Consider the following 17,725-nt stretch of genomic DNA (forward strand, 5'->3'; position numbering starts at 1 on the left):
AAAAATATATGTGACTGAACATTTGGGAGCTGGAGAATTGTGTTAACTTGTCTAATGTTTTTATTGCCAAAGAAATTATCGTTTCTCTAGCCAGTTGATTAGCTGAAATATTTCAAGCAGCACATTATTTCTTGTTCATTTCTCTACGAAATAAACTTTTGTGATTTTTTCACAAACTTTCGAATAATCGCAAAAGTTCTGCCAGCATCGATGCCGAATGAATCAGAAGATACCTTATTATCCACTGAATATAGCTAAGAGAAACCATATTTCGAAAGCGTGGATTGTCATCCACGAGGTCATTGCTAAATTCCATCTTCATCTTCGGAGCAGCATTGGCTTATATTATCCTTGTTTTTTTTAGAATCCTGGTTGACTCTTGCTGTTTTCCAATCAAAAATACACCTAACACATACGTGTATGAGAGGTCAAACAACTTGCTCTCAATTAGTTTTCCAACAATAAGACCAACAAATTTTGGAACACGAATTTTAATATCGATTCGAAAGTTTTTTTCTATTATTATTTTCTCATTGAATTACCTGGATTTCGCTTGGGTCGAAATCAGATTCACATTGTTTTTAATTTTTTCCAATAACAAGTAAGTGTGACAATTCTTTCAATTGTAATTTTTTCAATTATTAATGTGCTCAAGTTTATTTTTAAACCTTTGAATAGCATTGAGAATGATTGCCTCATGCGGTATTCAATGAACCCGTTGATTTTGTCTCAATGTTGATTAGTATATACTTTCGATTGAAACTCAAATCATTTAATATTGTTTATGATCACTGAATGAAACCTCACATTAAAATTTCATGGATTATTTAACCAACAAAATCAAAATCCTCTATCTTCTTTTGCAAGTATTATCATTTTTCGAAAATGAGGAATTAACTGTAATGTATTACCAAAAATTTAATCACAATCAATTCCTACGAAAAGTTATAAGAATACGAAACTGTTCAATAGAATTATAGAAACCAAGAATTCCAAATTTCCCCTTGGTAAATACGTCGTTGGAGGATTTGGTTGGAGAACTCACACCATATCGAATGGAAAAGGAGATTCTCAGAGCTTCTTGTCTCAAGATCCGTATCTAGTGGAGGATTGTGAAGATTTTTCATTATCTAGCATACTGGGAGTTCTAGGACCTTCTGGGTAAGTGCAAAATCCGAAAACAAAAGAAATTCCCGAAGAATGACTGAGATGAAACAGTTGATGTTGTTTTTGTTCACCTTCTTTCAGATTTATTGTGTATGATGGTGGAGAGAGTCTTCTCTGAATCATTGATCATCAACGTTTGTCCATTGACAAAAGAATTATTTCATATAAACCTTGCGTGAGAGTTCTACATTATAGTTGTTATTTAGTTGTGGAGGGTGTACACGATGAGAGCAACTATAAGTGAGTGTGTTCCCGAGTAGAGAGAACTGGAACCCCCGGGAGAAGGAAATATTAAGAGCTGATATTCGTGTCTGTTGGTTCACAGATGGATCAAAAACACCTTCCGAAGGCAGTGACATCAACCTGCCTAGGAACCTATGCGACTGTATTTCAAGTGGAAATTCTCGCTGTTGAATTGTGTGCGGAGAGATTGGAAGAATCCAACGTCTAAACTGGTAGCAAATCGCCAAAAACGACTCTCTTCGATAAGAAGACTTAACATATTGTTTCTGGTCTGGATTTCTGGCCTTTCTGGCCTGGAGGGCAATGAGGCTGCTGACTCCGTTGCAAAGGAGGGTGCTGCAAGTAGCTTCATCGGACCAGAACCTGTTATTAGCATCGCTTTAGACTTTGCCAAACAAAGATTGAACACCTGGATGGCAAGAAGATTTATGGACTTCTGGTAGAATCTTCCAGGATTGGCTCACTCCAAGGCGTTTATACCAAACAGTTGGTGGACTAGAGTAGGGATGAACTACGATGTCTAACAGACCTTCTTACAGGTCACTGTCAATTGAATCCTCATATGCAGAGACTTGGACTGTCGGAAGACAGTGTGTCATCTCTGTTTGGAAAGTGATGAAACAGCGGAGCACATACTTTGTGTCTGCCCCGCTGGCCGTACTCTTACCATCTGACCTGAAAAACCACTCACCATATAAACTAATCGGTTTCGTGAAGATGATGAGGTGTGAGCCACAGTAAACCTTCGCGGGTTGCGGTGGAGGGTCAAATAGATCCAGTCACTTTGGACCTCACCTAACCTAACTATAAGTATACAACTGTTGTATTTTTAGGTATGAAATGAATATACTTATTGATCTGTGTAATTTTTCTATGAAATAACAGAAGATTGGAAAACACAATTTCATTTAAATCCTTTGAAAAAATCAATCGTAATGTTATGAAAATATCAAATCAGTACACGGAAAAAAAAGATTTGTTGAATGAAATAAAATTCACTTCATTCAAAGAAATAAAAGTGTCATATATGCACGACAAAATATTTTGTTGATGCAAGTAAAAAGAATTCTTGACTCCTAACTATTTCTTCAAGCATATGTTCATTGTATCAAACAAATATTTCATTGAAACAATCGGATCCATTAGTTATTTCAATTCAAAGAAGAATTGAATTCAAGTAATATTTTGTCTAATTGATAGCGAGAATGGTTTAGAGTAATTCGAATATTCTATTGAAGAAACAAAATTTAAAGATGGGTGAAATAGTGGATCTGTTTGAAATAACCAAATGTATTTTCTATTTGAGTAGAAGTTATGTTGAAGAAACATAATATATCTGCAGGATGATGGAGAACTTTGCTTGTTTTGATAATGGGAAAATTTCCACTAAAGTAATGATTTTGTTGAACAAATAATGAATAGTAGTTGAACGAACAATGTTTATACCTCATTGTGAGTATCTTTCTGATAGAGTAAAGCATTTCGAAAGTTGAAAATAAGTATGAATAATGATATACCAAATGAAATGAAGTTACAAATCAAAATCCTTCCCTCTTGTTTGAATTTGGTTATTGGATTCAATTAACCAAATATTATACTAATCTGAGTACCACCATCTCGTTGGTAGTAATTTTCAGTTCTACTGAAAATTACTTTTCTCTTCTCCAAAACTTCATTATGTTTTTTAAGTTTGTAGATAAAAAGCATTACGTATAGTTTTAGTATATTGAGAAAATTACTTTTCGGCAGTATTAGAAATACAGAGTCAGTGATTGAATTTACATGAATCTCCAATCAAAATAGATCAAGTTATTGAATAATTGTGAGAATATATTATAGTTTGTTCAACAACCTGATTTCTCAATACATTAAATACACTTTGTATCATTTTCTCAACTGGATTATTGATCTACTTACGTATCACGATTTTTTAATCAGCTGCTGATGGGAGTCTTGCGGATAATAATTCATATTCAATACTGATTATGTAAATGCCATGGAAAATTGTTCAACGTGAGAATGAGCAAAATATAAATAAAAATCAAGAAATTTTGGTACAAAATTTATTCAAACAATCAATAAATTATAATAGAATTCTACAAATATTTAAATGAAAATATAAATTTTTCACAAATGGTTAATCCTAATATAAAACATTAACATATTTTATTATTTATTATTATTATTGGTGATATCTACTAAAAAACAATTAGAGTTGATTTCGAAACCTTTCACTGAAGTAATGATCTAAAATGAAAGAGAACAGAGATTAGTGATAGTCTACATTTTCGCAATAATACTATTGGATCAATTTCTACTAACTAGCTTAGATATTGTCCCATAGAAATATAAAAATATATTTTTTTTTTGTACACATCCAATTTAACAAAAGGAGTTACCCTTATTTTTTGATAATAGGAAAAAAACAATGACTTACTTCATCACAGAAAAATTTGATTAGAAATATGACTGTGATGACAAAATTTACCTAGGTCTCCAATCGTAACTTTCAGGCCTTCAAATCTATTAAATTTAAGAATTCTAGCATTCAATTACTTAGGTATAGACCTGAATAATAATAAGTATCTACAGCAAATCGCAAAAATATATAGTTATTTGAGAAAACTGAATATGTTTTTAATTGAAATGGTATACATATTTATTATTAAAGTTATGAATGAAAGACATACCTCTGTTATATATGATTCTTAATTTATTCCTTCAATTGCTTCCTTGATTGAATATTTTTCTTTTGCCAATTGGGGGAGTCATTTCTTTCATTTCTTCATCAGTGAGCCTTTTAGCTATGTCTAAGGTTACATCATTTTCTGTCTGAAAAGTATGTGTTTTGAGTATATTATTAGGAGATAAATAATATATGTATTTTTTAACCTTTAAAAATGCTAATTAGGCCATTTAATCCCAAGTTATTAAGAAATTCCTCCATGTCTAAAAATAAAAGAGATTATATTGCATGTTTTGAGTTCGTGCAGTTTTGTTGGATGTCATCATTTCTGTAAATATGTTACAAATAACTTTCCTTTTTCGGTATTACTGATTTTTATAAAGTAATACAAGAGAAAACTGTGATTATTTCACAATGTTCTTTGAAAGAAAAATCTTAAAAGGAGATTCCTTCAAGGATTCAGTATATACTATCATGATGAAAATGAAATCATTGTTTATGGCACCATTCAATTATTTATGATGTAAGAAATTTACAATTCGAAATAAAGTTACAGCTCTTCGCCGACATTGTATACCTACACCTATTTCTGTGGCAAACACCTCAATTGTATTTACTCTGAAAATGTCCAATTCCTTCGTATCCAAAGATCAAAGGTCAACTAGGTACCCAGTGTATGCATACCTACCTCTCAATGATAATCATTTCACTCGACAACTTCTACTTTCTTAAAAACAGAATTGAAAACATGGAAGCTTTCCTTCAGTCATTACATTAAACAATAAGAACTTCAAGCCACTTTTATAGATAGCTGTCGAGAAAAATGTATCGGCACGTGCTTGAAAAAAACCATGTCCATTTATCCAATACATGCTATTCATAATTATTTCAAAATATGGAATGAAAGAAACTATATTATCAACATACCTGTGAAAACACTGAAAAACTTCAATCCACGTATAATCAAAAAGAAACTGTAAACCTCTTCGTCATTTCCTTGAAAATCACAAAACACATTTTTAATTCTTATTCCATTCGTGATTAGTTTACGGTTCTTGCGAAAACGCAAATGGTGCCGACCGGCACTCTATTCCTTAGAAGTATTTCAACTATATCATTTCTTTCAAGGAAACAATTTGATTTTTCAAACCAACAAATAATAAAAATATTGAAATAAAATTATCCATAGTCTTGAAATTATTTCCAAATTTAGTTAAAGGTAATGATATGTATTGTTGAAGTGAAAATGAATATTCAGTTGATTCAATTATATATTAGTGTCAGAACAGCACCCCATAGTGTTAAACTGAATTGGAAAGTTTTCATTCAACAGACGTACTTTGATTTGATGAAATTATATTGTTTGACTTACCTGAATTATTTTGAGAACTCAATCAATGTTATTCTTGAAATGATCCACAATTCATTTGACTAAGTAAAAGATCTCTTGAATTGAAATATTAGAGAAATTAAAATGAGAATTTTATTTTGTCTCCGCAAAATTATCATCTAATCGATACAATACACACGTCGTTTGGAATGAATGATATTTAATCAAAGTGATGAAATAAATTAGACTAAATAAATTTCTTTGAAGTAACAGATCTTTTTTTTCCTGTAAATAATCATTCATTTGATTTTCAAATAAAATTAAAAAATGTGCTCACTGCACACCCTAAGATAATTGATATTTCGTGTTCACATAGGAGGAGTAGCCAAAAAAAAATATATTGATGACATCCATCTATTGAAAAGATTTTCCCCCGCCAAAACAAAAAAACTGTCGCTAACGTGAAAAAATGTTCTCAGTAGATTGAACACTACTCCAGAATTTTCAATTTCACCTTTCAATGCAATCTATTCCTAGATGTTTTCATTTGCTATGATGCAATGCTTGAAAGGCAATAGTTGTTTCAGACTATTGTCTCCGGTTTGTATCTACAAGAAATATCAGTGGATGATTTGCATATTTCCCCAATCCCCAAATCTAATTGCATAACGATAGGTTGTTTCTTTCCTTTTTCTGTTGGACCTTTACAGGTACTTCTTGATTGCATGGAAACGTAAAAACTAATGAAAGTATTTTCATAGTAAATCTGATTTTTGCTACACAATTCAGAATTCCTATACCTTACTGAAATTTTGAACTCACCTTCATTGAACATTTCGAAATCTGAGCTATTTGTTTTACTATTTTTCATTTCGTCTCGATCGTTGCAATCTTGGAAATGAAGCACCTGCGGGAATTATAAAAATCATCAAGCTACCCGTTTATATTAGATACTCAAGTAATAACGTTCAAAATTCACTAGTTTGTTTTTTCTATGGCTATGATATTACGTGTTTTTTTCAATACATGTTTCATTTGTATGTCTTCATGAGAATGTCGAAGCTATTTTCTGGGTTTGTTGGCAATGATCTGCATTTTTTATGGCTGACGTTTCATCTACGACTGCGGTAGAGATGATCAAAGGAGATAAGGTTACGGATGAAGTGTTTCAGTTGTCCTCAAAGCAGATAACTAGTATCTGCTGCGGTATAGAAACCTGCAGACCACGTCCAATAAACCCGGAAAATACCTCCGACATAGTCAACTGCGGTCTTGAAAATTTACACTCTTTGATCTTCGAAATATAAATTTTATACTCTGAAAATGATGCAAGTTAATTTAATGAACACGCTTTAATTTGGGAAACTTTATGACAAAGTGATTTCTTTATGGTTATTTTTGATATAATCAAAGAAATACAGCATCTGTAAGTAACTCAAAATTGTGTAAAAATGAGAATTCCAATGAGAGGTCATCACTTTGAACAACTATTAGTTTTCAACATTTATAAATAACCAATAATCATTTTATTCTTGCAAAACTTTAATAGTTCTTTATCTGCTGTTTGACTGACAAGCAGCATTATAATTGATAAAATTGAACAAGTAATGAAGAATGAAAAACTGCCATATGTTCTCAATACACAACAATTTCAATAGTTTTTCAGCATACCATGGCTTCCTGGAAATTTGTACTCCTGAAAAAGGAGAAACAGTAGTTGTTTCGGCAGCAGCTGGGTCAGTGGGGAGTCTTGTGGGACAAATTGCTAAAATAAAAGGTTGCACGGTAATAGGAATCGCTGGCTCCGTTGAAAAAGGAAATTGGTTGCTAAATGAATTGGGATTCGATGGATTCATTAACTATAAAACAGAAGATATACATGAAAAACTATCAAAGTTGGCTCCAAGAGGAGTGGATTGTTATTTTGACAATGTGAGTATATTATATTTGTTGGATTGTCCCACCATATGAATGACGTTTCAGACTAGTGGAGAATTTCAGAGATTTTCCCATTCTTGAAAAATATTTACGATTGCACGGGTGCAATTCAGAGGTAATTTTATCACGAAACATAGTTCAGGTCCAAGAAACATATAAACGGAAAGTCTGATTTGTATAATGTAACGAAGTATTTTCACCTACTTATTCAACCTTGATTATACAATTATTCAGTTGGACTCCAGGACTATGAGAGAATGCAAAACGATCTTGATGCATTTGCAGAAATCTGTGGCAATATACCTAAATCACGATAAATGCCACAAAATAATTTTTACCAGAAATAGAAATCTCCTTGATTATCAATACCAAATAGGAAATCGTACAATTATTCGTAAAACAGCGAATGAAATACGCGATTTAGGAGTAATATCCGTAATCGTTTATTGGAATTCATTATCAGAAATACAAGACCTTTCAGAAATGCAAAAACTCTGGTAAATATATATTACTCTTCAAAAAATAATCCTTTGAACTCTGCATCTGTCCTTTGGAGTCCGCAATATACGATTTATCAACAGAGAATTGAAAGTGTTCAAAATAAATTCATCAAACAATTAGCCCGTAAAACAAAAATTTCTGTTAACAATGGAAATTTTCGTCCAGTTTCAAAAAAATATTCCTTTTTATCTCTAACAGATAGGAAAAAAATTTCAGATACCTATATGAATGTTGTACAAAATACTCAATAATCGTGTCGATTGTCCAAAGTTGATAACAATAATTTCTTTGCTATCCCATTTAGAAAAACCAATTCAGGTAAAAACTCTCCTGTATGCAGAATTGTCAGATCCTTCAATAATTATTGTAATGATTTCGAAAAACAGAGGATACCGTTTCTCAAATTTCAAAACTTTGTGAAATCTATTTATATTTATAAATAATTGGTTCTCATATTTGATATATTTAGTGCATATTGTTCAAATATTTCATATATTGTTTATTTACTCATAATCTTTCATATGTAAAATGAGGATATTTTTTGGATATATTCTGTTTGTATCCCTAATCGTGTAATAAATAAGTAAATAAATGAAACTATATCAAGAGTCCAAATATCATGTTTGCGGTTTATTTGTGGCATACGAAAATTTGAAAAAGTTTCCCATAACTATATATTTCACAGGTGGCAACAAATTTTAACAAAATTATTTTCAAACAATCCCTTTCATGGATGCTCAAAGAGAATATGAATATCTCAACAATATCTAAGTTGAGATATTCATAATATAAACAAGACAACAAGACAACAACTTTGCACTAAAAATTCGCACATACAATTCTCAGATATCCTTCACTGCTCTACACCGATGAACTAAAATCTACACCACATTGCACAGCAATCAATAATGATGTATTTTTGGTTCATCAAGTTTTCAATTTTTTTCAAAACTACACTATTTGTTAATTTTCGTAAATGTGACCTGTGAAGTTTTCTTCTGATTGGATTTTTTTTTGTTTTTCTTTACCTAGGACCGACTTTCAATCTTACAAAAACGCAACACGTGTTTCGCCATATAATGGCTTCTTCTCTTTACTCAGTAAAGACAGGCACGAAGAAGCTATTGTATGGAAAAACACGTGTTGCGTTTTCATAAAACTGTTTAGTGAAAATCTCACAATACTCCAGTTATAGAATTTCATCAAGTATCGGCTTATTTCAATATATTTGTTACTTATAAGTTGAATGAAAGACAAATGAAACCTATATTTCATTAGAAGATGTGAAGTACTTTTTAAAACTCATTAATACAGTTTATTGCATGATTTTTACTATAAAACCACGACTGGTGTTTCACTATAGAGAAGGTTTCTCAAGCGTTAATAATCAACGCTTGAGTATAGCGGAACAAGTGTCATGGTTTTGTTAAACCCTTTATAGCGAAAATCTTACAAAAGCTTTCTCAAGCGTTGATACTTAACGCTTGAATAGAGCGAAACACGTTTCGTGGTTTTATGAAACCCTTTATAGTGAAAATCTTACAATAAACTGTATTAATGAGTTTTAATATGGATTTTCATCAAGTATCGGCCAGTTCTATTCAATTATTGCAGTACCCTTCTCCAAAAAAAATGAGAATGATATTGGAAGGAACAAATTGATAATTTCGATTTTCAGGTTGGGGGAAATATCAGTTCGATTGTTTTGCGTCACATGAATGATAGTGGAAGAATTTCAGTTTGTGGTTTGATTTCAGAATATAACGAAGAGGAGAAAAAAGGTAATCATTTTATTGAAATCCAATCAAACCTTACTTTATCACCATTTTAATTCACAAAAGTTTTGATAGTGAATCCAATTATTTGTATTTGTATTTTGAAACGGCGAAATATCCTAGAAAATTCAAAACATAACCAAAACATTTTATACTGATATAAAACATTTTTAACATCACTGAAACAATTAATAAGATGAATCATTACCTTTTTTGTTCATTAAAAAGTTAAGAGAAAAAATTTTTAATTCATTTAATAATTTCGATTCATCTCCATCCATCTCCAATCAATCATAATATGATGGCTAGTTCTTGAGTAGACTCCATATATTTTTCTGGATAACAGGAGCCACTGCGCCTTGTTCAATTTTGTTTCAATATTTTAACTGGTAATGTTTACAGGAAACCCTATACATGTTTAATTACAAAAGGCGACAATAACAAAGAGCCAACATCCATCCATAGGATTGAATGAAAACTAACTTATGAATTAGGGCAATTTTTTGAAAATGATGATTATAACAAAAAAGCAGGAAACTTATTTTTCTGTGGAGTGAATTGCATAACGAATAAAAGAGGTAATATAGACTCCCTAGTGAACATTTCGGTAGAAAACTACAAGTTATTTGAATAAACTATAGGTTATACTTAATACCTGTAATTTTACTTGAAAGAGGGTTTATTGAAAACGATGAATTTTAGTGAAAAAAGTGGTGAAAATAACCACCAAAAAGGTAATAGATATTTTTGCAAGAGTTTTCTATTAATGAAACAACTCATCTTATCTATAGTTCTGAAGAGATTGATTTTTTTCAAAAGAGTATTGATTAGATTAGCTTTTATTTTTAGAAGCTATAATCTTATCAACATATAGGCCTATGTAATATAGGGGGGATAGAAGTGACAAAGCCATTAGACAGATCCATCAGTTACTTTATGGAGAATGGAAACAAAATTATTTATCGAGATTGATAATTTCGCTGTAGTTTCATGTAATTAATTCAAAAGTAATGTCTTCGAAATAACAGAAATATAATATCGTGAACTATACTTTATACATATGTTATATTGAAATCATTATTTTTTCCAAAATTCCATACTGTCTTGAAAAAGTAACCCCCTCAAATAAAAACTTATTTCAGAAAAATCAACTCTGAAGAATCGCAAAATATACAGTGAGATATTTTTTGATAGAAACAAAAATGGTTTGAAGAGACATCAAGCTATTAGAAGGTGGTTGACAGTGTTTTGTGGTTCATTTCATTAGTTCGGACTTCCATTGTCTATTATGATATAAATTGGTTTGAAATCCCTGAAAGAATCTATAAAAAATTGAAAAGATTAGCTGAAAAATAACAAATACAAGGTGTAACTAAATAAGTGTAAAACATTTAAGGAGGTGATTCTTCATCGAAAAAAATATAGTATCTTCTATATAAAGAAATTTCATTGGAGTATCCCTTGTTAAGATACAGCCCCTTGAACGGGGTACATAAAATTTGTATAACAATTTTTTTTCACAAGCACTGAAGAAGTTACAATATTGAAATTGACCTGACGTTTTGCCTACCAAGAAGAACCTTAGCCAGAAATTTATTTGGTTAACCCCATGGTTGTAAGAGGTGGAAAACGCAACCCCTAAAATTAATTTCCAATGTAACTTTCTGTCTTATTATTTGTTCACCATTTAAAAATTCATTTCCGAAAGCCTGTTTCATTCTAAACAAAAAATGTCTCTTGGGTTTTTTACCCAAAATAAACCAGTTCGCAGCAAAACATTATTTTAGGAACAACTACAGAGATAAATCGTCATAAATGCGAAAATACGAAACTATCTAGTAGGTCGCTATTAGCGATAATGACAATTGAATGGGTATGACGCTGTCAGTTTGTAAAATTTAAATATTACTAATTGTTTGTTGTTGTTCAGTTCTCAATTTGTCACTTTAATAATTCACTTGTTATTAAAATGACATACACTAATGAGGAAATGGCTGATATGCATTACGTTTAAGATCTGTCGAAGGGGAATGGGTTAGAAGCTTCTAGAAGATATGCTGAAATGTATCCTCAACGGCAGCATCCTTCACATAGAATATTTGCCAAAACAGTACTGCTGGAGGAAGTTCCTTTGGGCATCAGAAGGGATATGTTTTTTATGCATGATAGGGCTCCCGCCCATTTTAGTCAAGTAGCACGTCAGCATTTAACTGAAACATATGCAAATCTGTGGATAGGTCGAGGAGGGCCACAGAACTGGCCCGCTCGATCCCCGGATCTCAATCCTCTCGATTTTTCTATTTGGGGTCATTTACAGCATTAGGTTCATCGTACTCCTGTTTGCGATGTAGAGGACTTAAGAAACCGCATCATCGATGCATGCAGGGTAATCAGAGAGACTCCAGGAAAATTTGAGCGAATGCGTGGCTCAATGCGCCGACGTCTAGACGCATGCGTAATGTCTGAATGTAGACATATTAAACATTTACTATGATTTCTACATGTTGTGTGTTTTGTTATTGATAAATTAGTTTTGTTTATTTTAATCATTTAATGCAGATACTAACTAAAAAATAACAATAAATCCAGTTCGCATTTATGACGATGTATCTCTGTAGTTGTTCGTAAAATAATTTTTTGCTGCGAACTGGTTTATTTTGGGCAAAAAACCCATGAGACATGTTTTGTTTAAAATGAAACAGGCTATCGAAAATAAATTTTTAAATGGTAAACAAATAATAAGACAAAAAGTTACATTGGAAATAAATGTTAGGGGTTGCGTTTTCCACCCCTTACAACCATTGGGTGCACCAAATAAATTACTGTCTAAGTGTCTTTTTGGTAGTACAAAACGTCAGGTTAATTTCAATATTGTAACTTCTTCAGTGCTTGTGAAAAAAATTGTTATACAAATTTTATGTACCCCCTTCAAGGGGCTGTATCTTAACAAGGGATGCTCCAATGAAGTTTCTTTATATGAAAGATCCTATATTTTTTTCGATGAGGAATCACCTCCTTGAATGTTGTACACTTATTCAGTTACATCCTGTATATTAAGCGAATAAAAATGAAATTACAATGAAATAAAATACAAGCAACAACCAAAAATTGAACTATTAACATGAGCTGAAAATTGAAAATTATCAACAAGAAATGAAAAATTAAAGATTCTAAGTCAAGTTACGTCTCGACGTTTCGATTGGTAGTATCCACAATCGTCTTCGGGTGATCACTGGACTTATTCCTTCGGGAGAGGACTATTTATAGGTCATTCGAGTCATTCGAGGAAAAAGGGATAGGTGAAAGTACTCGAATGACCTATAAATAGTCAGATCTCGGAGGAGTAAGTCCAGTCATCACATGTACACGATTGTGGATACTAACAATCGAAACGTCAATTTTAAATTTTCATTTCTTGTTGATGATTTTTAATTTTGAACTCGTGTTGATAGTCCAATTTTTTATTGTTGCTTATATTCAATTTTATTGTAATTTCAGTTTTCTTCGCTTAATATAATTTTAATATCTCAGCGAATCTTTATAATTTTTTGAAGATTCTTTCAGGCATTTCTCAATTTATATCGTATTAGAAAATGGAAGTCCGAACTAATTACAAAAACACTATAAACTTGAGTTCTTCGATGATTTTATGTGACAATCTGCATGGATTTAACTATTTTTATATTCTCAGGAGGATACAATCAGTTCACAATACTGAGTAAACAACTGAGAATCAAGGGATTCTTGTGTGAGAAATGGTATGGAAGAACCGATGGAAGAGATCAGTTGATCCAGTGGTTGAAAGAAGGAATAATCAAGTATCAGGAAACGAAAACGAAAGGTTTTGATAAAATGTTTGCCGCTTTCGTAGATATTCTAAATGGTCGTAATTGTGGTAAAGCCATAGTGGAAGTTTAAAAATCGATAAAAATATTTTGGAATGAATGACCCAAATATCCTAAATATTGTGACAAATCCAATATTTTTAAATACTGATGAGATCGTAGCTGTTAATTAAACCATGTAATACATAGCATCAAACTTATATAACAATTGAACGTTATATCTGAATTAATGACATACAGATTGTGTTTATTTCACTAATATTATCCATTAGTCACTGTTCCAACCACACTAAAAATAATATAAATAATTACCTTCAAAACCTGGTCACCCCATGAACATTCAAAAGCAACACCAAAAATATGACTTACATCAATCATGAAGACCCACATTTACATACAGCATTGTATATATTAATATTTAGAGACTACATGACGTCGCCGCGTCTAGTGCTCCCGAGGGGTTGCAATAATTCAAAGGGTCGAATGCAAGCTTGATATTGAAACCGAGCCACCGTCTATCTAGGGATGTTACTCAATTACAATCTACAAACTCCTACCTAAATACTGACCAATGTCTACGTCATGTTCTGCAAACACATATTGTCAATATTTAGGGGCAGTTAGTTGATATTCGATTACCTCAGTGTTGATAGTCAATTGTCTACACCGAATAGGTATCTGTTATTGGGAAGTCTCACAATCAATTGCTTTTCATAGAAATGGATTGTTCCATGTTTTGTTGAAAGAGCTTCTCTCACTTGGAGAAGAAAGCAGTAACGAGTAATACTCTGCTTCTCTCTCTCTTTCGGAAACAGTACTAAGCCGAAAATGAATAGTTCATAATTGATTACCGTTAAATTTGTTGACACGAATTATTTTCAGGATTCAAATATCCCTTTTTGTGATTCAGGAGCCACAGACTGGAAAGTCCGAATTATGTACAGGATATTCACTTGATCACGTTCACCTGTTTCTTTAGATGCATGTTTCACTAACTAAGTCAGCATCATTAGGAGATGACTAAAATAATGCTTCAACTTTTATGCCAGAAACGCGTTTTCACTAGTTACATAAACAAATAAAATTGGCAACCTCGATATCGAAATAATTTTGGAAATTCCAAGAACAGATATTAGTAGTGTGAATAAATGAATAACTGAAATGAACGAAAGTATTGAACAACGAAAGAGAAATGTTGCTATTGCTGAAGTCGAGCATCGTGAACCATTCGAGCAACTAATGGTAATTTTTTGCCAGTGGAATAATATACTTCTATAACAACAGGACTATTTCGAAATAAGATCCATTTGTAGAAGATTTCGAGAGAGAAATATCATCAAATCGCCCCGTGGGTTGGTCTACCTATCGGTCGTGTCCCCAGGTGGCGTCCCGTACTTCTGGTCAGTTTCAAAAATAAGTAGGGTAAGGGGAACTAAAACTTCCCAAAAGCCTTTGCAAAACATGCCACCGAGAACCAGCCTACCCAAGCAAAGGTGTAAGGAATCGTGTCGACGATTGTAAGCGAAACCTCATTGTAATCTACCTCTGGAAATGCGGGGCTCTGCCAGAGGTGAGCAACTCTTCCCTTGCTATTCGTGGGAACACACATGAATGAAACAAACACAAAAACCGAAACAACAAAAATGAAAACCAATCCCGAGGCTCATCAGAAGTGTTCACCTCAATCTAAGGCGGTGGCTGGGGATGTCCACAGAAATGTCCACCCCAATCTACCGTTTGGAATGAGGCTGGACATAGCAGATCACCTCGTAATGTAATACAAAGGCCAAGACGTGAGCGCATTTGCGGCGCCGTGGCCGAAAGGAGAAAGAGAGCGAAGGAGGCAGGAGTGGTAGCAACTATAAGTGCACCCTCCTCCTCCCCCACTCTACCTCCAACAGCAAGGGCACTTTCTGCGGCGGGAGCCAAGAGCTCCGCCTTGAATAAAAGCAAGAAACCGGCTGCACCTGCAGGAAAGCTCCCTCACTTGTGCACCTCCACGAAGGGAACTCCAAGAAGGTTGAAGAAGCCGCACAACGACAGTAATGTCGCTGTACCTTCCAAAACCTTCGCGAAGGCCATCGTGAGACACCTCGAAGTTGCCAAAGAGAGTGTGGGTTTGGCGAGTCTTGGCCTACACCTGCCAATATAAAGGAGATGTCTCCTAGTGGCCTTCCTGGAAAGAACAGGATGGACGATGGCCTAGGAGGTCAACTCCTCGAGAGGATGTACAATGGGTCACATGTGGACTAAGTGCTGTGGACCTACACTCACCCTCTCTACTCTACAGATACAGATAGAGATCATCAAATAGTATAACGAGAAGCAATCTGTTTTTTGTTAGTCAACTCAATTTCTGACAGTTTGAATATTGAGTACAAAAAAGCGGCTTACAAATCAGTGAGACATGAAGTTATTCAAGACTTTACCAACTCCTATTTTGTTATCAAATGATGACTTTTAAAAGAAATCAATTTTTATCTCTATTTTTTGTCAGAAAATATATTTCGAAACGAAATGTCAGTTCAGTAATTATGTTTGACAATTGTCATGAAAAAAATATTTTTTGAATTGTTGTCACAGTTGTGACACCCAAACAGGAGTATGAATACTATTCCAGAGCTTCGGTAAAGTGTTGTAGGTTGTCTCACATTAGACTCATAGGGGCCATTCAATTATTACGTAAGCCTATTTATTACAATTATTCACCCCCCACCCCCTATGTCCGCAAAAGTAAGCAACGCCCTAATCCACCCTTCCATACTTACGTAAACACTGTTGTATGATTTCTCTTATAATAATAAGGATGAAGGACTTTAAAGCACATAATATTCAGTCAAACAAACTTTATTGACACAATATTCAATGATTATAATCTAAAGAAATATAATTAATAAAACAAACTCAATTGAAATTGTCGGTATACATATTATATCCAGTCTATAACACTCGAATCTATGATTCTAAGTTTACAATAACATAGGATGTTTGCTAAAATTTTAGACAACTAAATAGCGCGTGGTAATTCCCTTACTCGGTTCTAAGCGAGCTCCTAAACGTAAATATTATTTACGGGAATCCCCAAGAATGCACTTCGTTTTCAAACACAGATAATGTGTGGGTTGCCATATGAGTGAAAAAGTAAATAACTACTGCTGATGTAATCACCATCCAGACCCCCCGCCTCCCATGTCATCAAAAATAAGCAAATCTAAAGAAATGAACTTCAAGCCAGTCTCGAATATACCTACACAGTAGGTTGAATGGATTGACGCCTATCAGAAAACAACTACTCCCATGGCTAATACCATGAAGTGCGCTAGATCATATCTGACAGGCGTCAGTGCAGGAATCTTCACAGAAAATTTCCTGCATATGCAATTGGCAATACAACTGAAAGAGTTGACCTTCAATTTTGGAACGGGCACACTTGCAGACCGGTTTCGAGCGCTAATTAGCCACTCATAAGTGCAAGATAGTGGCCATCATCGACCTAAAGTCAATGATATTTCATAATTGCAAGTCGGAATTCTTTCAGAGTATTTCATTCCTCTTCCTAAGTTGGAGCGAACAACAAAATATCACTCCATCTAGTGGACGAGGTTCTAATCAACTGCATATCCGTAATTTGCCCGATTCCTCTGAATAAGGAAGAAAAAACTTTCTTATTAGTCAGTGGGCTATACTTGAGGACTGGCAGTAAACAAATCTAAAGAAATGAACTTTAAACGTTCAAGCCAGTCTCGATTATACCTACACAGGAGGTTGAATGGACTGGCGCCTATCAGAAAACAACTACTCTTCTGGTTAATACCACGAAGGGGGTTGGATTATATCCGGCAGGCGTCAGTGCAGGTATCTTCACAGAATATATTTCCTGCATCTGCAATTGGCAGTACAACTGAAAGGGTCGACCTTCAATTTTGGAACGGGCACACTTGCAGACCGGTTTCGGGCTCATTAGCCTGGGAAGTAGTTGTTGTTGTAGATCTGTTTACTGCCAGTCTTCATGCATAGCCCACTGACTAATAAAAAAGTTTTTTTTTCCTTATTCAGAAGAATCGGGCAAATTACGGATATTCATTTGGTTAGTACCTCGCCCACTAGATGAAGTGACATTTTGTTATTCGCTCCAACTTAAGAAGAGGAATGACATACTCTGAAAAAATTCCGATTTTCAATTATGGAATATCATTGACTTTAGGTCGATGATGGCTACTATCTTGCACTGATGAGTGCC

At 33.5% G+C, this 17,725-nt stretch overlaps 2 protein-coding genes and 1 long non-coding RNA gene across 7 annotated transcripts in view; 1 reads left to right on the forward strand and 2 right to left on the reverse strand.

The window, feature by feature from the left end:
• Window positions 1-17,725, reverse strand: part of LOC111506585 (discoidin domain-containing receptor 2) — an 842,991-nt gene that overhangs the window by 350,249 nt on the left and 475,017 nt on the right. The gene's annotated exons all lie outside the window — the stretch shown is intronic.
• On the forward strand, window positions 932-13,724 carry LOC111506586 (prostaglandin reductase 1; the record flags this gene model as incomplete). The annotated part of the gene is made up of 4 exons (XM_074172208.1): window positions 932-1,161; window positions 7,085-7,358; window positions 9,544-9,646; window positions 13,332-13,724. Coding segments are annotated over 4 exons (834 nt in total), but the record flags the coding sequence as incomplete, so codon positions are not given.
• On the reverse strand, window positions 3,483-6,063 carry LOC141481045 (uncharacterized). The gene is made up of 4 exons (XR_012464719.1): window positions 5,024-6,063; window positions 4,303-4,359; window positions 4,101-4,242; window positions 3,483-3,657 (listed from the first exon to the last, which is right to left on the reverse strand). It is a non-coding gene; the product is annotated as an uncharacterized lncRNA (long non-coding RNA).

This window comes from Leptinotarsa decemlineata, unplaced genomic scaffold (genome assembly GCF_025532065.1).
Source record: "Leptinotarsa decemlineata unplaced genomic scaffold, Ldec_3_MD MMD2_tig00000035_RagTag_RagTag, whole genome shotgun sequence".
NCBI lineage: Eukaryota > Metazoa > Arthropoda > Insecta > Coleoptera > Chrysomelidae > Leptinotarsa > Leptinotarsa decemlineata.